Here is a 19,304-nt window from a genome sequence, read left to right as displayed (position 1 = left end):
TCAAGCAGCAGTTGTTATTTTATTATTCTAAGTAGAAAACGATTGTGTGTGCATGCTTGGCTGTCATAGTCCTGCTGACAATGTGATGACCTAAGACATATTTTGCAATGGGTAGTTAAAAACCTCTTTCAATTCACAATATTGAAACATAATTATTTTACAAACCAAAGCAGACTCCCATACTCTCAAGCGTCAGTCAATAAAAAGGCCTTTATTACTTTAACATAGCTTTGGTAGCATGTCATGAGGAAGGTAGACTGTCCATTTTGACATAAATAGAGACATAAGACACATAAAATAAAGTAGAGTTTCAAAAAAAAGACAAACAACAGAGACTCACTCATGCATTTGATTTTACGAGACATGTGTATTTGTGTGTTTTCAATGGATGTGTAGCAGCTCTATCCAGACCCTTGTAGTTTGGTTAGATTTATACCCAGTAGAAAAGAATGAGGAAGTGTTTCTAGCAGCTCTGTCCAGCCTCTTTCTGTAGCAAGGCCTCCTCTGTCCGCATTGGAAAGGTGTCGATGGTGGTAAAGATCTCGGCTTCTGTGATTGGGAAGGTGTAGCGCTGCTTATCCACCCCCTGTTTATCCAGCAGTACCATGGAAAATGAGTTCTGAGAGAGCTGCAGTAGCAACCTGACCAAATACAAAGACGGCATGCACACTTCATGAGTTCAGATTCAGTTACACATCTACAGAAGGATTGCATTTGTGTTCAGTTAGTTGGGCGCAATTAACTAAACAATTTCCTCGTAAGACCAACAATGACTGCCCAATTATTTCCAACACCGAGCTGCATTCAAATTTGCATTCCCTTAAATTGTTGTGGCATGCAGAAAAAAACAGCAGAAACCATTACAGAATTTCGGTAACACTTTACATTAAGGTTCCCTTCATAAAGCATTTATAAATGTGTTCATTAATGATTAATATGTCATTTACAAATGCATTATAAAGCAGATATTACTGCACTAATAAAAGGGGTGATTCTCACGAAATACATGCCAAATAGTGAGACATTTTTAACTTGCATGTTTTTTCATTCATTCACAACATCAAAACTTGAAGAAAAATCTTAGGAGTGATAAATGTTAGCAAACCATGAATGTGTGCCTTAATATAGCGGATTCACGTGAACCAATTATAAAATATACAATAGTAAGAAAAACCAACATAACACACTACAGTCTCTAGTCTGACAGCCTATTTTGCTAATAAATAATAAATAAAACATTAATTAAGCATTTATAACATGTGAGTCAAAAACTGCTCACTATTTGCCAGGTATTTTGTTAGAATTCCTATTTATTTAAGCAGTTATACCTGCTTTATAATGTATTTGTAAACGACAAATGCTTTGTAAAAGGAACCTTAAAGTGTTACCAGATTTTCTAATGGTTTCCATTAAAATATTTAATAGAAACATTAGAATTTCTGTTATGGGTTCTTTTGGGTTTCTATTGGGTTTCTTCAGCAGGGAACCCTTCTCTAAAAAAATAGAAAATGTGATTTTATGAGATTTAATGGGTATAATCGGAATTATCTTGCTTTTATTGGAAACTATAATGGTGTCAACTCTCCTGCTAGAAAAACAATAGAAACCATTTAAGAAGGGATTTGTTCGGGCTTTAGTAGAAACTGTCATGGTTCTACTGGTATGATACGGATTCTATTGGTGAGATGTTAAATCCTACTGGAATAATGCCCAAAACACACTACAAAAAGGATTTTTGTAATGGTTTTATTGGAAAAAGCTAATGGGTCATAATGATATTTTGATGGAAACCATCAGCATTTCTGTATTGGTTTCTGTTGGTTTTTTTCAGCAGGGTGGTTTTTGGTGGATTCTATTGGTGGGTTTTTCTCTGGCAGATGGGAACCATTATCACCCTAATGAAATAATGCCCAAAACACACTGCAGAAAGGATTTTTGTAATGGTTTTAATGAAAAAAAGCTAATTCTGTGATTTCTGTGATGGTTTCTTGTTTTCTGTCGGCTGTTCGTGAATATCAACTCATAATAAAACAACATCTTTGCAGTGTAAAACTGGCTATAGGCGGCAAAACCGGACAACTACAAGACACAATTCTATATCAAAATATAATGTTATTTTTAATTATGTTAAATATTATAATACATATTTTATTTGTATTGTTTTTATAGACCAAAAATGAACAGCACACTTATGGCTAAATTATCTTAAAAGAAAGATTGTATAATTAAATCCTTAAGTAAAATTGTAGTATGTGTATTGTGATAATTTAAACAAGATCAATGCAGTGCTGTTTCTCAAGTACTGATATCAAGGTCTTAAAAGCAGTACCTGAGTTGTAGAGCCAGTCCTGGAGGAATGAGTCTGTGTCTGATACGGCCAAGCTGAGCTGGATACACCCCCACCAGCTCAATCACTGTCACATGTCTCAGGTCCAGACCACACTGTGCATGCTGAACCACACACACAACACAGAAACCAATAGCGTTTTAAAGGGAGATGTTTTGAACCACTTCACGTAGTATTGCCAGTTTGCGAATGTGATGAGGACGGCGGGACTGATGCCGTGAGGCGGGGCCGTTGGCGTGAGTGAAAGTTGGAATCAGCTATGCGCACACCAGTCTCGCATATCTCACGGTGGAAATCGGGAGCATAAGAGGGCGAGCGAAGGGACTGCTGACGACATATGTCCCGTTGCTCATCCTCTTATGCTCTCAATTACTTCTGTTTAAAAGTTAAAAGCTATTTTTAATCTATGAAAAAAATTATCCTAGCTGAATTCTAGATGACTAGAAGCATGATCCTTTATCTATTTCTGTTCCTTGAAGATCAAATTAAAATGTAAATTTTGTGTGGGTAGGCCTAAGTCTGTGCCTATTAGGTTTTGAATCCATCTGTATGCTAATGTACACCTAAAAGTTCACCTAATAAAAGTTTATCAGCGCATTTCTAGTAATAGTTTTCTGTTGACGGAAATGGATCAAAGACGTTGTTAAGAAATATTGTAATCAGGACCAAATAACATCCAAAATATTTTTTTGACCTTTTTTAACACCTAACCATAGCAAGCAGCTTTACATCCAGAGTGTGATTTTAGTGTAAAGTAGGGCTGGGAATTCCAAGGCGTTAAGAATCGAGAGACGAATCAAAAGGTTGAAATCGATTCAATTAAAGGAATCGACTCTCGAGCTTTAAGAACATTTAAAAGCGCAAGCCCCGCACCTTAGCTCCTTAAATCACATTAGTTTCTTGCCTAAAACAGTGCAGACTTCAGAAAAAACTGATGAATGAAGTCTAGAGCTGTGGAATGACATAAAATATTCTGCATCCATAAAACAAAACATTGTTGCACACATAATGCGGATATACAGTAGATACTGTACATGTGTACACACATTTAACCTAATAAGTACGTTTGTCTATTAAGATGAACTGTAAACAGACCTTCTTCTCTTACTCTCGATGAGCTCAGTATGAGCGTGAAGAGAATTACATGTATGAAAAGCACGGTCTCTTTAAAGCTGTTAAAGCTGCACAGAACTTTTTCAACACCTGTCTGCACTACTTGCATTTAACAGTAATATTAATATGAACAGTATTCTTACATATTGGAATTGCAGGACAAGATCGACATATTTGGCTAAGGTTTTTGTTATAGAGACAATAAACAATTCAAGTGACAGCTTAGAAAATTGTAATGCATTAAAAATGTGTATTTTTCTATAGCCTAATAAATAAAAATCTGTAGTAAAACAGGGAATTGAGCAGGAATCGAAAACCACAGCTGGGAATCGATTCCTGGAATCGATTCTTTTGATTCCCAAACCAAGAATTGGAATAGACTCCAAAAAATTCAGAATCGAACAGCCCTAGTGTTAAGAAACATTTAAAGGGATACTCCACCCAAAAATGAAAATGAATTACCCCGCACTCAAGTTGTTCCAAATCTGTAAACATTTCTTTGTTCTGCTGAACACAAAGAAAGATATTTGGAAAAATGTTAGCAACTGACATTTCTGGGACATCATTGAGTACCATAGTAGGAAAAATTTAAATGGTAGTCAAAGGTGCCCCAGAGCTGTTTGCTTTTCTTTAAAATATCTTCTTTTTTTACAAAGCAAATTTTCCTACTATGGTAGTCAATGGTGGCCAAGAACTATTTAGTTACAAGCGTTCTTCCAAATATCTTTCTGTGTTCATCAGAACAAAAAGAAATGAATACAGATTTGGAACAACTTGAGGGTGAGTTTGACGATAACAGAATTTTTGGGTGGAGTATTCCATTAATTTTTACCTGTAAATTTGTCATCTGGAATCTGTAGTAGTGATTGGCTGCCGAGGGGGCAGAGATGATCAAAAGTCGTCGTTTCTCATAGAACTGGTCCAGTAGCGCAGCAGCCGACCGCACACCGACGTTAATATTCATGGCTGTAAATAATATCAAAGTTCAGAGAGTGAGACAGCAGCAGTCAGATCAAACTCAAGTTTAAACTGATGAACTTTGTATGGATTATGGGGTTATCCTTTGATAAACTTATGTTTCTATATCATAATATGCTATAAAATCTTTTACACAAGGACATATAAGAAATAAAGCATTTTTCTCTTGCTTAGCCGATGTATTTGTTTATCAGCTGTTAATATTAGTTCCATACCAACACATGTAGTCTCCAAGCCGGACCACTCCATGTTAAACTGGCAGACCCTGGCAGCGCTTCCTCTCAGCTCGTACCCACCCAGACAGCGGAATTCACATGTGGCCCCGTAATTATCACCCGCGCTGTCACATTTCACCCAGCCGTTGTCAGGGACAGAAAGAGGAGTACAGCGACGTACTGCAACACACGTAACAAACACTCATGACATTCCATGCGGTGAGGTGCATTTTCAGTATTGTACGAGGAAAGTTTGTTGGTCTTGCCCATTAGAAGCAGTAATGTAGTTTATGGCGCATTCATGACTCACCTTTCACTCGAACGTTGAACCTGCAGGAAGCTTTGTTCCCGGCCCGATCAAGAACAGTGTATGATAATTTATGATTCCCTTCCGGAAAGTGAGTCCCTGACGGCTTTCCTTTCAATATAACACTACAACACAGATTTAAAACCTATAGACATCTACCACGTGCATACGTTTAAATGCAGCATAATAAACGGATGTCTCACTCTGTTAAGATGCCGTCTGCCGTGTCTTTACCCTCTGGTGTATCCCATGTGAATTTAGCTGTCAGTTTCCCAGGTTCAGCTGTCTTCTCCTTTACATTAGGACACTTAATAACAGGAGGATCCACATCTGAGGAAGAAAACACCGGCAGCAGCAAGTCAATTGTAGCAGCAGCGATTTATTTGTGGATGTGAAATTAAGTTTGCGAGTGATGAATGGCTGTTTCACCCACCCAGACACGCACAGTTGCCACGGGTCCACGTTCTGCTGCTCTGGCAGGTGGCACTGCGGTCTCCTTGCAGTGTGTAGCCCGGCGAGCAGAAGAACTGACAGCGTGAATTAAAATAGGACCCGTCTGAACACTTGAAACCTCCATTGGACGGCATGGCCAGTTTAGGACAGCGGACCTCTGAGAACATGATTCATTCATTCATTGGTTCAAAATGGATTTTCAGCAGACAATCACTGCCATCAATGCAACCTATATGAGTTTTTTGATTGATATGCATTGGGATTTCCTGTTTTTCACAGATCCCATGAAGAAGGTTTGAGCTATTGAAAACCAATGTGAACGAAGGAGTAAAAAAATTAAATGAATTCACTCTGACACAGATTTTCATATACACCGTTGTGTTTAAAAGTGATTTCAACGTGGAATTTGATATTAAAGATGTATTTTTTTTTTATTAACGCTGCATAGTTGTACAGTGAGTGTAAACTGAGCAAAGGAGAGTTTAAGAATTTAAGAAAATATTTAAAATATTACTACACAAGAGTATCAACAAATTATTTGTTTCTGGAGCTATTTTGTGTGCTTTGCAATTTTTTGTATATTTAAATAAAATCCATATTCCCTGATATGCTGTAGATAAAAAATGTTGTCCAATAAATATCCTAAACGTTTAGTATTTTGTCCATTTTGTACCATAGTCCTCAATAGTCGTAATCTGATGGTTTAATTAACATGAAGAGGAATTAAAGGTTGAGTGTAATCTTTTGGAGGCTCTATTAACAGAAGTGCAATATAATATACATAACTATGTCTTCAGAGGTGTATAAAGACCTTACATAATGAAACGTTATGTCTTTATTACCTAAAAATGAGCTATTTCTATGTACACACACCGCGGGTCCCCCTGCATGGAATTTAGGCGACCATGTTGTTTCTACAGTAGCACTAAACGAACAAACTGGTCTTCAGAACGTGTTTCACAAATATGAGATCTCCTTCAGCAAAGAAGCGAAAACGTGACAACATCTTTGTCCTGTGTCAGCCATCTTAGTACTTCGAAAGGGGTGAAGTGAGCTGTTGGTTGCAATTTGTAACTTCATCGCTAGATGCCGCTAAATTTCAGTTGACCTTTAAAAGCAAATATTGTAAAAATATGCCCCCACAGACATCATTTTTGGCCATTACTGTGGAATGTCTAAAGGAATCTGTTTGTCCAACCAGTGGAAGAGAGACAGGGGAAACCTTTAAAGGCAGGGTGTCCGTTTTCTAATAGCCATTGTTGATGTTCAAATCACCAAAACAAACACACCCTTACCCCCATCTTTCGCTTTCGTCAGCGCTCGGCTCCGCTAATGTCCGTCCTGTGCACCTTACTGCTGATTGGTTGTTTTGGTACTCGGCCCGACTCAGTTGTCTAAAACGTAATTCGGAAATCGGTTACCCCGCCTTTAAATTACATTTGTGTCTCCAGAGGCGCAGAAATGAAACCCTTTCCCTTTAACTCCTCTTTTACCTCCCTTTAGTCTTAACTTGTGTATTATACAATAAATATAATAGTGACTTTGCAGTATACTTCATTTAGAGATTTTCATCCCAAGGAAACATGATTTTATAATCAGATTGTGTGAAGGGTAAAGTCAGACCTCTGCAGGCGTAGTTTCCCGACCACTGCTTGCTGGCCATGCAGAGGATCTCGCTGCTTCCGTACATTTCATAGCCTGTCTTACACCGGATCTTGCACCGAGCTCCCAGGACGTTCTTGTAACGCTCCCCGCGAGGTGTCTGGCAGCTGATGTGGCCGTGTTTGACTTTCACCGGAGCACACCACGGCACACCTAGAATTGAGACATACATCATCATTTGCAAGCAAGTTCAAACTAGATCAGCAGTAATACATCAACTCAAACCGGCACAAGTTTTATACACGCTATATATACACATGACCTTATACAGTGTACTTACCTTGACAACTGTCATCATCCAACCAAACATGGAGGAATTGTGAACAAAGATACACAGGTAGAGAATAAGAGGAAGCAGTAATATAGTGATCTGAGCTGGCAGTCAGAGGCGTAGATGTGGATATACATTCTGACAGCAGCGCTCATCTCTTAAGATGTGATACGAGTGGTTATGGAGTGAACATAGGCTTAATATTTGTGGGTGAACGGATTGTGCGGAGTAGACTGGAAATGAATAATGAGTGTTTGTGTGTGTTCACCTGTGTATCGCACGTCTTCATCATCAGTGTATGGCCAGTGTCCAGAGCCTGTAAAATAGTTGAGGACAGCAGAAGCAAGAGACAGTTGGAATCACCACAGAATCTTAGATTCAGCTCGATTAGAATCTAAGCATTCTGAGTGACTCTGTTAGAAAACAACTAACCATAATAAATATATAATATATATGACTCAGTTTATATGGTAATATAAATATAAAACACCATTTAGCTCCAGAATGGAATGCATTGTTGTTATATTTATGTCTGATATGTTCAGTTTGAGAGAGGATGAACATGGGCTTGTTGCATTTCTGACTGCAAAACGGCACAAATGCAACAATGCCTCCTGCAGGCAGCGCAGTGAATTATAGTGTGTCATGCAGAGATGCAGTAAAAATGGCATGCCACATAAATAGCATCTATCATTATATAAGGAAACTGGCACTGTGTAATAGATGGAGTAGATGCTGGCACGGCTTCATTCGGAGGCCAAATTAGTAGTTTTGTGTTGCTTATTTATGCCGAATGTCAGTCTATGTATAATTTCTTCTCCGGACACCATGCTGTGGAAAAACATAAACAGCCTCCAACAGAAACACATTTCTGCACTCTATTCCATCCAATTCGGTGCCTCGCACTTACCGTAATCTCAAAACGCAATATCAGTACTCAACTGAAACTGAATATGGGGCTTTTTTACGACCATTTCAAATAAGAAACTCTATTACCCAGTAACACTCCTAGACACAGATCAAACACGATTCGGCATTCCTTGCATATAAAATTCTTCTTCCTATTCTCTTTGGTTCTCTTTTTCTCTCGTGTATGTGCAAGTGGATGGCAGATCACACGGCAAGTTAGATCAAAGCTCTTTGAGAGGACTAACAAGAACTCAAGAAAATGCAGATTCACAGGAACTCTTCAAGCTAAAATGATACTTGTTTCATAATTTAATCACTCTCATATCACTCCAAAGCTATCTATATTTTTGTACTTGGAAACAAAACATTTGGATGAACATACCGGAGCTCCTTAAAGAAACAGTTCACCTTCAAATTGAAAATTCTGTCATTATTTACAAGCCCTGTGTTCATTTCAAACCTGTATGACAATCTTTCTTCTGCAGAAAACAAAATAATATATTTTGAAAAATGTTGGTAACAGAAAAACGTTGGTCCCCCTTGACTTGCATTGGTTTTGTCAATAGGGACAAACAGTTTCCTGTCAATTTTTTTGTCAACAAAACATTTTTCAAAATATCTTCTTTTGTGTTTTGCAGAAGAAAGAAAGAGCACCCTGCAAGTGAGAAACAGAACACAATTTATGTCTTAACTTATATTTACATTTATACATTTGGCAGACAATATTATCCAAAGCGACTTTGCATTATACTATATTTGTTTCTGAGTATGTGCAATCCATGGGATCAAACCCATGACCTTGACATTGCTAGTTTCATGCACTAACCACTGATTTACAGGAAAGCCAGACATTGATAAAGATACTTGTTAAAAAAATAACTAAAAATAATAATTCATAGATATTCTTTTTGCATCTTTGATGCTCAAAAGCTCCAGTCCACATTCTCCAATTGCATGAAAAGCAACTCATTCTGAATGTTCTTCTGAATCTTTATGTTTCGCAGGAGAGAAAAAATCACATTGGTCTGGAACCAAGTAAGAGACAGTAACTGAAAACAACATTTGGGAATCTATTCCTTTAAAACAAAGACACACACACACGCTACACTGACACAATTTTCCAGCTTTTATCATGGAAAACACTCCATAGAGACCATGTATGTGTGCGTCTGTGTGTAGGTGTGTGTGTGATTGCTCCAGTTGGCAGATAAGTTTTCCTGTTCCATTCTGTTTAGCTCAGCAGAACGTTGTGTAACCCAGAATACTCACTGACTTGGCACAGATTCACACATACATACACTTTAAAAGAGGGATTTTCCACTTACAGAAAACTTTCTACCAAGACATTTATACATACTCTTTCTAAATCCTGGGGGACCGCGAGACGTTTTGCAACTTTGAAATAAAACCCCTCTCTCCGGGCTGGAAGAGTGCAGTTATTAGTCATCAGTGCTGAACACAAAAGATCCCTCAGGCTCCCCATGTTCATCATCTGAAACAGTTCTAGCATCCCAGAAGCAAGGCTTGACAAAGCCAACGCGCTGTAATTGTACACACTCGGGGCGGCGTTTTAATAAATGCTAGTAGAGCCATATATGATCACCAAATGCAAGAAATCCCATGGATTTAGACAGACTGTTTAAAGAACAGGATCTCCTCAAACACTGTTGCAACTCAAATCTCAATTTGAAGCACAAAAAATTGTTGGATTATTAAATTAATATTGTTAGATGATCCACAGATGTCTAAGCACTTGGACATTTCACAAATGGCCGCAAGAAATCGCACACACTGGTTCAAGTCAGGACAGTGCTTAGTGGACAGACTGTGTTTATTCTATCTCACATGTGTACATCATAGGAAAAGCCTGTGTTTGTGTTCACAAAGTTATAAACCACACAAACACGAATAGCCACCCAGTCTTTGTGAATAAACAACGCACAATGATTGAGGTAAATCAATATGCACCATTTCTTTAACTGCCGGTTAGTTTATGTGTGATCATAAACACGATATCGGACTGCGAGGGTCTGTTGTATTTGTAAATACACCACAGGCTGAAGCCCCCACACCACAACCTAATCGTTTGAGCCACAACCTCACACAGACCACATTTTCCCACCATTGCCATTGGTGCGCAAAATATGTGCGCCTCGATTTTACAATGACAGCGTTCTATGTCAAAATATACCACAACACCACAAAGCAATCGGCATTTTTAGTGTGGTCCTGGTAATCTGCTTGAATTGTGTGTTTCCATAAGCACATGAAATATAGAAAGTGTAAACATGTTCAAGCAAGTCCAAGCAGGACTGTTTGCTTGATGAGTTAATACAGAAAAAATACATCTTTGGCCCAGAAACAGTTAAGGCTTCAAGGTGGTGTGGTGCATATGGTGAATGTGAGTAAAAGTCAAAAGGAAACTGTATGAACAAATTGCGTCACAATATTTTATTAAATAAAAATAAAAATAGAATACACTATATATGTATATAACTATTACTTTTATATAGATTACTAGATGTTTAGAATAATTCTTGTTAACACTCCAGTACAGGGGGAAATTCTCACTAACTAGTTGTTATTAGCGTGCCTATAATTGGCGTGTTGGCTGTTTTATTAGTATTTATAAAGCACATACTCTACATCCCTAATCCTACCGAATAACTTAACCTAACAACTACCTTACTAACTATTAATAAGCAACAAATTAAGAGTATAGAGGGGGAAAAGTCTTATTTACTGTTTTGCTAACAGTGTTGGGTGTAACTAGTTACTACGTAATTAGTTACTGTAATTTAATTACTTTCCCCTTGAAAAAGAATAGTAAGGGATCACTCATATGTTTTCTGTAATTTAATTACAGTTACTTTTGATGTAATTAAACTAAATACTTTGTGAAATATATGCATGTGCAATAGTGTAATGGACATCAAAATTCAAGGTCTTACTTTTGTAATACTTTGGTCAGTTAATAATATTATTTATTTGAATGAATTAAATATATGTTTCATGTCTATCCTTGAATCGCTTAACAAATCAAGGTTGATGTAGGATATAGAAAGTAATTAGTAATGAGTAACTAAATACTTTTTGGACAGAGTAATTTGGACAGTAATCTAATTACACTATTGAATATGTAATGAGTAACTAGTAATTAATTACTTTTTTAGAGTAACTTACCCAACACTGTTTGCTAATAGCGAGAACTGCCCCATATAAAGAAGTGTGACCAAATTTTTACACCGCTGTAAGTCTCATACTTGTGTTGCACTGTTTGTCTTTTTCGGGGGGATTGGACTGGTTATATCATTTGAAAAAAAAGATTAATTTTTTCCCAAGGTGCATCTCTAAGTGTTGTTCATCCTGGTTTGAAAAGACATAAGTGAATGAAAGACCACAGATTTTCTCCGTGAAATCAAAATGTGCCTTCGTGCATACAAACATAAACTTTGTTTTACTCAGTTCAAGGGCAGCCAAAAGAAGCACACAGCACTCCTGATCCACTTCCAGTGACGTTATTGATCTGGCTTTAATCACAGATACTTTTTTAACGTTTTTTTTTAATATTCATAATATTTACCATGTCGACAATATGTACATTGAATGCTTGACAAACAACAGCAGTATATAATACAAAAAATAAAACAGTCTGAAACAATATGCATGCACACTATACAAAGGACATGCAGCTTGCTTTAGTAAGCAGAGGTGCGCAGTGTCCCACTGGTAGCATAACTTATTATGCATATGAAAGAGTCCAGTGTCTTATTTTCTCCTTTGGTTTAGTTACCCTTCACTCCCCCTAACCGAAGCCCCAAAAGCGTCCACGTAAACACTATGAGCGCTGTTTAAATAACATGTGTCCTAATACACTACAGCTAATAGAATCAACAAGACAAAATTTAAATGCCCTATCTGGCACTCGATATATAGGCTATTATGAGTTTGCAAGACTTCGCATTAGTTTAATAAATATTGCTCAAAATTATATAGCGCGCGACTCATGATGATGATTTTGGATGAATGTCTTACCATCGTACGCGAAACTCCCAGCCAGTTGAAGTAACACTATCACATACACACACGTCCAGGTATCCATCTTTAGGAAGTACAGGAGCTGCTGGGAGACCTCCGGTGCATTCCTGCGCTAAAGCCAGAGAGCACAGACCCGCCTCCTTTCTTCAGAAACACGAGACCGCGCGCATCTGCGCGTGGACTGTCGGATCCAGTCCAGAAGTGTAAACATAACACTGGCCGCAAACGTTTTAGACATTAAAATGTATGTATGCCTACGTCATTACAAAACATCAGTGTGTTAAATAAAAGAAAGATAGAATAAAAATAACGCATGTTTAATAAAACATGTAACATGTAAGTGTGACAAATCTACACTTGCGAACTTTGCTTTGAATAAAAAAGTCAAGAACAGGATTCAAACTATGACAGAAATTCCAGTTGGGTCGATCTAGACTTTTAATTAGAAATGGTGATGTATTGGTTGTAGTTACTTTGGAAAAAATACAGTGAATGAACTGTGTCATTAGATCTTAGGATGCTTATCGAAACCTTGTGAATAATACACACAATCTTTGTTACATCCTTTAGCAAAATTGTACTAAAACAGTGAATAACATTACAGTATATCTCTGAGACTATTTTCTGAACAAATGAAAACATAAATACAGTAATCTGTCATTAAAATTTATTGCATTTGGTCTGGTATGCTGGTAATGATAGACCAGTTTGTAGAAAAGGAAATTCCTGTCTTTTCTCGTTATATTCCCCCTGAACTGCAATTTTAACAGTGCGTATAAAATATTAGCCTACAATATACAGAAATAAATTCCTACACTTTGCTATAAAGTGATAAACAATATTCTCGTGATCAATAGAGAGTTTGTGTAAATTCATGTGCAGAATGATTTCGGTCAAGGCACTTTAATGTATTCAATCCATGCCACAAAAAGAAACCATATTAGATTGAATCAAAACATAAACTGAATTGAGATTTGGCCTATAGCATAAAAAATCACTTATTTCTTCTTTGAGCTTCCTTCCTCCTCTTCTTCGGATTCTTCATCATCTTCCTCGCCTTCTTCCTCCACCCCAATTTCTTCCTCCTCCCCCTCAGCTTCTTCCTCATCCTCCTCAGCTTCTCCCTCATCTTTCTCAGCCTCTTCCTTCATCCTCTTCTTCCACACTCTCTTCTTTCTGTGTGGCTTTTTCCTCACTTTCTATTTCTTCTTCATTTTCCTCTTTTTTCTGTGTCTCTGACATCTCAATATTTTCTTCTTCTCCAAACTTTTCTTCCCGTGTCTCCATTTTCTGTTCTTCCATTTTGGCAGCCTCCTCTTCCTCACTGTCCTTTATTCCTTACTTTTGTCTTCATATATTTTTATTTTCCTTTCATCTTTCTGTGCTTCTTGTCTTCACGTTTTTGATAAATTTTTTGCCTTGTCTTTTTTTGCTCTCCTCTCTCAGTGTCTTCTTCATCACCCTCCTCCTCATCTTCTTCACTCCTGTTAAAAATGGCTTCTTTGTTTGCTTTCTGTTCTTCAATGTCATCCTCCTCCATTTCCTCATCTTCATCTTCCTCTTTCCCCTGTTCTTCTTCTTCATGATCATGTGCCTCTTGATTTTCCTCCTCAATTTCATTTCCTACCTCATCCTCTCCTTCACTTTCTTCTCCTACCTCCTCTTCCTCTCCCTGTTCTTGTCATGATTCCACCTCACCTTGTCAGGTATTTCTTGGTCTAGAGGTGGAATCATACAGAATCCTCTGTTTCATGTGGGAGAGAGACGATTTCTTCTCTCTCCGTGTCTCGTCTCTGGCCCCGCCCCTCTCTCTTCTCGTCAGCTTTCCCTGAGTGCTAATCCCCAGCACCTGTTGCTCGTTACCATCCTCTGTTTGTTTCCCCTATAAAGAGTCCTCATGTTTCTTTGTCTCGTTGCTCGTGCACTGTACCTGTATTTGTATGCTGTGTGTATACCTGGTCCTCGTCTGAGTTGTTCTAAGTAAGTGTCAGTTCAGTTTATATCAAGTGTTTGTTTTTGTACCCAGCTTTAGTGAGTCAGTGTTCTTGGTTTAGTTTATTATTTACCCTGTTTTCCCCATTGTGGGTTTTGTTTTGCCTTTTTAGTCTTGTGATATATATAATAAATTATCTGTTAACCCCGCTATCCCTGAGTCCTGCCTGCAATTGGGTTCTACCTCCCTAATCCTGACAGTTCTTCTCCTGCATCATCCTACCTGTCACTCTCATCCTCCTCACCGGACTCATTTTCTTCCTCCTCTATCCGATCCTTCACTTTGACCTTCAACCTTGCTGTCAGATACTTCACCTTCCTCTGGTTTTTTCCTGCTCCTCCTCCTCTCTCAACCAATCATTACAACTCTCCTCTTCCTGCTCTTCATCTGCTTTTGTGATCTCATAGGTCTTCACGTCATCTGCCTCCTTCTCACTGCTTTCCACCCAGCTCTCTTTCACATGCTGCTCTTCTTCTTTTTCCTCTTCATCACCACTTTCTTCATTTTCAGCCCCGTTACTTTTACTGTCTCTTTCCTCCACTTCACCTTCAATCTCCTCATCTTTGTTCTCTTTACTATCCGTTTCATATTCCTCCTCATTTTCCTTTATCGATTCTTGATTCCCCCTTTCTTGTTCCTCTTTCTCTTCTCCTTCTCTATTTTCATGCTTGATCTCTTTTCTGAAGTCTCAGAAAGCACCTCAGCTGCCTTTACCAGTAGTGGTGCCGCACTAAGAAGGATTGGCAGTGATGCAACTTCACTATCCATAATGCTCTGCTCAGCCTTTGTGTCTGAATGTGAGGTATCCATTACCAACACTGTCTTCGTTTTGACTAATTTCTGAAGTGTTGATGACTGTAGTGGCGAAGAACCTGTTCGGCCAGTGGTCCACTCATCAGAAGATAATTGGTCTCTTTCTGGAGAAAACGTATTAATAGATGGAATATTTTGTTTCTGTACATGAAATGCTTCATCAGTGGATGAGTGGTTCTTCTTATAGTCAGACTGCAAATTAAGCGATGTCAGTTTTTTTCTGGTGGTCTTTTGCTAGATACTGATGGTCTGCTGTCTAATGGGGAATATGATAAACATGAGTTCTCAAGTGTTTTATTACCATTTGTCCTTGGATACCTGTCATTTCCTGTCCCAGCTTTTCAGTTCCAAACCGGATGTTCTCAGCTTCCACGGGTTTTCTTTTTCTTCCTTTAGACATTCCAGAAGCCCCCTCTTTCCAGGTTGGTATGGAAACTGATGGAGGGCTGGCTGCTTTTGTTGCTGTTTCTACTGTCCCAGTGGTGTTTTCTCAACTGGAGATTGTACCTCTCTAACCTCCTTTCTTTTCGGATTTGATCTCGGTCTTGAATTCTTTGATGAAAGTATGCAAGGGGTTTCCTTGAAATGGTTCTTTCCTTTTACTTTTTTAGAAATGTTTTGGACTGGTGTTGCGCTTTCTTGTTTTTGTGTGACTTTTGTAGGGTTTGTTCTAATGTGTTCAAACCCTAGTTGCAAAAAGGAGTTACTTTTGTCTTTCTATAATCTCAACTTCATCATCAAGGCATCAACAAAGCATTTTCAGCAAGTCGTCAACACGTCTAGATGACTAAATGCGTTGAGTTGCTGCAGTGTGATTGGCTGATTAGCAATTTGTGTTAACAGGCAATTTAAAAGGTGTGCCTAATAAAGGGGCCAATTGGTGTATCTACAACACAACATGCAACTATACAGCACAATTTTTTTTAATAAAGATTATAAAACCCCTGATGTTACACAGTCCTGTACAGTAGGTGGCGGTATGCACCTATAAATGCAGGTTTGCGATCCGCCATTAAACAGAAAGAAGAGGAAACTCCAGTCAGTTTGTTTCCCTCTGTCTCCACCTAGATCGTGTTGATAGCCTCCACCGTTGAGATGTTGGAAGAGATGCAGGGAGAAATGTAGGTTGTGAGCTCAGGGCTGGTGATAGGTCTGAGTTGTGCTCTAATGCACGGCCCTGCAGCATTGAGCTATAACAACTGTCCAGGTAAGAGTATAGGCCACATCTTCATCTTCTAAGCAGACTTCCTCACTTTCCTTTTGCCGTGGTCGTGCAAATACCAGCATGTGATTACAACCACATGCCACCTATAGAACATAAACACATTTAAAAAGAGCACACACCAGTTTATGTGACAAGTCAGATATGTCCTAGTTTCAAATGCTTGTGAAAGTATGTCGATAATAAGGATCTTACACTCATTACAGAGTAATCAAAGAACCTCTGGCATATAGTTGGACTGAACTGATTGGTGAAGTCCTCATCTCCAAGGCCTAACCTCCCATGACGACCATCACCAAATGTGTAAAGAAGACCACTATCTGAAGCAAAAAAAATGAAAAAAGAATATACGTTTCTGAGATGTAAAACAATATTTTACATTTAACTACTACAAATATTAATGTTATAGTTTTCAATTTTGGGGTGAACTATGCCTTTAAGAGTCTGTACATCTTGCCTGTTATAAGAGCACTGTGGCTTTCGCCACACGAGATATGAGTGACCCTGCCTTTCCTGAAGTGGCCGACCGCAACAAGTGAGTCTGCAGCAAACACAATTGTTCCCAACCCCAGCTGCCCAAACTGCCAAATGAATACAACTCATCCTCAGTCTAAACAGACAGAATGTCAATTAAAATCACAATGAACAATAATGATTAACAAAAAATAACATATCTATACGAAACTAATGCTATGACATACATTTGAAATGTGTCCTAACACTTTTTGTGTCTACATGTTTGTCACCTGTGAGGGCTAGCATGTGCTTGCCTCTGCACGCCACCTGCAGCACTCCGTGCAGAATATCCACACGCTGAGGATGAATGTGATTGGCTAGCTGATAAGCACAAAGACCCAGACCCATGTCTTTAGTGGAACGTTTGTATGCTATTAACATTAGTGATCATATTTGAACAATCTATTATTTTGCAATTTTATTCAATTGCTTAAACCAAATCTACTCTCATGGTAAAGTTTCTTCTATATTACCTGTAAGTGCTGCCGAGGTGTGGCCACCAGAAGAAAGCATTTTGATTGGAGCATAGTCACAGGGGTGGAGACGCTGAAAAGTAATGCTGTCATTACAGTGACCCAGTCCCAACTGTCCATCACTGTTTCCTGGCCACAAAAATCTCCCATTGTGCTGGTCACAAACACTCAAACACATGGCAAACCTCTACACATTCAGGAATGTCCATTTAAATCCTTAGAAAGCTTCCAGGTTCCCAGAGCAGCCTGTGCAGTTAATGTTCTAAGGCTTTATTGTAATAATAAGATTTAGAAGTACGTCCACATATGTACATATATCTATGCACACAAACATATTAATAGATCCTACATGGTATTTCTGTATCTCCTGTCATCACTTCACCTCTCTTCTGCTAATGACATTCCTGAACTGTCAGCTCCCAGCTGAAAACCTGTCATGAGTTACAGCTGAACCGGAAGAGTAACCGTGGCAACCGATGTGACAGTGGAGAAATTGTCATGTGTAGAAGCAATACCACACGCCAACATGGTGTAAAGCACCTGTCCTTCCCTTAATAACAAGAGAAATATTATATTTCACTTGTGCCACGATTTTCTCACACAGGGTTTTTTATGGAATGCACAGTTTCTCCTTAGATGGTCCTTCTTGAAGATGAAGATTTGTTTTCTTCTGCTCAAACACTTTTTCTTCTGCTCAAAACCTTTTTTTTTGCACAACATGTTTTTGTTATACACAGTGAACTTTTTTTCTTGAATGAAGACGTCCTTTAAAAATTAGGACACGTTGTGCTGGATGGAATGGCTCCAACAGGTGCGGGTGCCAGGCTTCTACATTATTCTGATCATAGGCGGGATTCTGTGTTGCATCATCACGTCGGCTCATGTTGATGATCCGATGAAATAAGGTGAGGTCCTACAACACCATTTCCCACTTTCTTCGGGCGAGCGATGAGCTTCATAAGAATACAAGTTGGTTCCAAAGCGTGAATATTCCTTTGCATGTTACACACATTAGGTCTCGTTCAGATATGTATGTTTGTTCACCCTCACTGGTTGACCCACGAGACCAGGCAGCCACAGTAAGGTGGGAACGGAGGCCTTGTTAGTCATAGACATGAAGAGTCTTCCATATTTCCCTGTGGCAGAACGGTTCAATTTGAAGAGGGTCTGGGCCCTCTAAACGCTCTGGAGGTCTTCCACCTGAATCCGACTCCTACTTCACAAAGTTTGTCAGAAAGTAATTTCTGGTTGACTTCGGTCGAATCTTCGGTAGAAGGTCCCGAAGATCTGCCAAGAAACTTTGACCTCTGACAACGTGGGATGACAGTGTCTGCATCCTGTCCATGTTCAAATGATGGATTGACAGTAAATACAACCGGCCAGAGAAAGTGAAGAGCGAGGATCGATCGCAGCAGTCAAACGCCGAATGAAGGTCTTCTCACACAAGTTTTATCTACTGACGCTGACGCAATTTATTACAATGTAAATCATTTTTAAGTGTATTTTGACAATATGTATTTGAACTTTAACATCATAACGATTTAACATCTTATTGGCTGAAAAGGCCTAACGTTACAGAGGGCTATATTTTTATGCCCATTGCGATAAACAGACCAAGACATTTTTTAAATAATTTATGATAAGCAAATGAAAGTAACGTAATTGACGTAGTAAGTCTTTGAAAGAGTTGTCTTCTTATTTCCTTTTTTATTTGAGCATTGCAGGCCCATACCATTTACTTACTCAACTCAACTCAACTCAACTTTATTTATATAGCGCTTTTTACAATTTTCATTGTTACAAAGCAGCTGTACATGAGACACATTTAATACAAGTATGAATTCTAAAGCAGCCCCCCCGGCCAGGCAGATAGTGCAAAACAATATGCAAACGGTGGTGAGGAACCCAAAACTCCCATCGAGAAAAAAAACCTCAGGGGAACCCAGGCCCAACCAGGGGATTCCAGTTCCCCTCTGGCAAAAGCTGCTGCCTCT

The 19,304-nt window shown here is 38.7% G+C and overlaps 1 protein-coding gene across 1 annotated transcript; it reads right to left on the bottom strand.

Annotated features, from left to right (window-relative positions):
- Positions 1-191: 191 nt before the first annotated feature.
- srpx (sushi-repeat containing protein X-linked) lies at positions 192-12,446 on the bottom strand. Its single transcript, XM_056754573.1, has 10 exons — positions 12,291-12,446; positions 7,615-7,662; positions 7,037-7,228; positions 5,394-5,570; positions 5,164-5,290; positions 4,964-5,085; positions 4,654-4,833; positions 4,293-4,426; positions 2,330-2,451; positions 192-641 (listed from the first exon to the last, which is right to left on the bottom strand). Exons 1-10 carry the CDS (start codon positions 12,355-12,357, stop codon positions 464-466), a joined length of 1,347 nt encoding a protein of 448 aa, XP_056610551.1. The 5' UTR covers positions 12,358-12,446; the 3' UTR covers positions 192-463.
- Between the last annotated feature and the right edge of the window lie 6,858 nt (positions 12,447-19,304).

This window comes from Triplophysa dalaica, chromosome 8 (genome assembly GCF_015846415.1).
Source record: "Triplophysa dalaica isolate WHDGS20190420 chromosome 8, ASM1584641v1, whole genome shotgun sequence".
In the NCBI taxonomy this organism is placed as follows: Eukaryota; Metazoa; Chordata; class Actinopteri; order Cypriniformes; family Nemacheilidae; genus Triplophysa; species Triplophysa dalaica.
The sequence above is the reverse complement of the archived record's forward strand: the minus strand, read 5'-3'. Positions and strand labels throughout refer to the sequence as shown.

What these genes read in the sequence shown, in the direction of transcription:
- srpx (XM_056754573.1), bottom strand. Translation starts at nt 12,357, where the DNA reads ATGGATACCTGGACGTGTGTGTATGTGATAGTGTTACTTCAACTGGCT. An exon ending in GGGAAACTACGCCTGCAGAG is followed by an intron (nt 5,571 to 7,036) that starts GTCTGACTTTAC and finishes TCATGTTCTCAG; the next exon opens with AGGTCCGCTGTCCTAAACTG. An exon ending in TCCAGATGACAAATTTACAG is followed by an intron (nt 2,452 to 4,292) that starts GTAAAAATTAAT and finishes TGTGTGGTTCAG; the next exon opens with CATGCACAGTGTGGTCTGGA.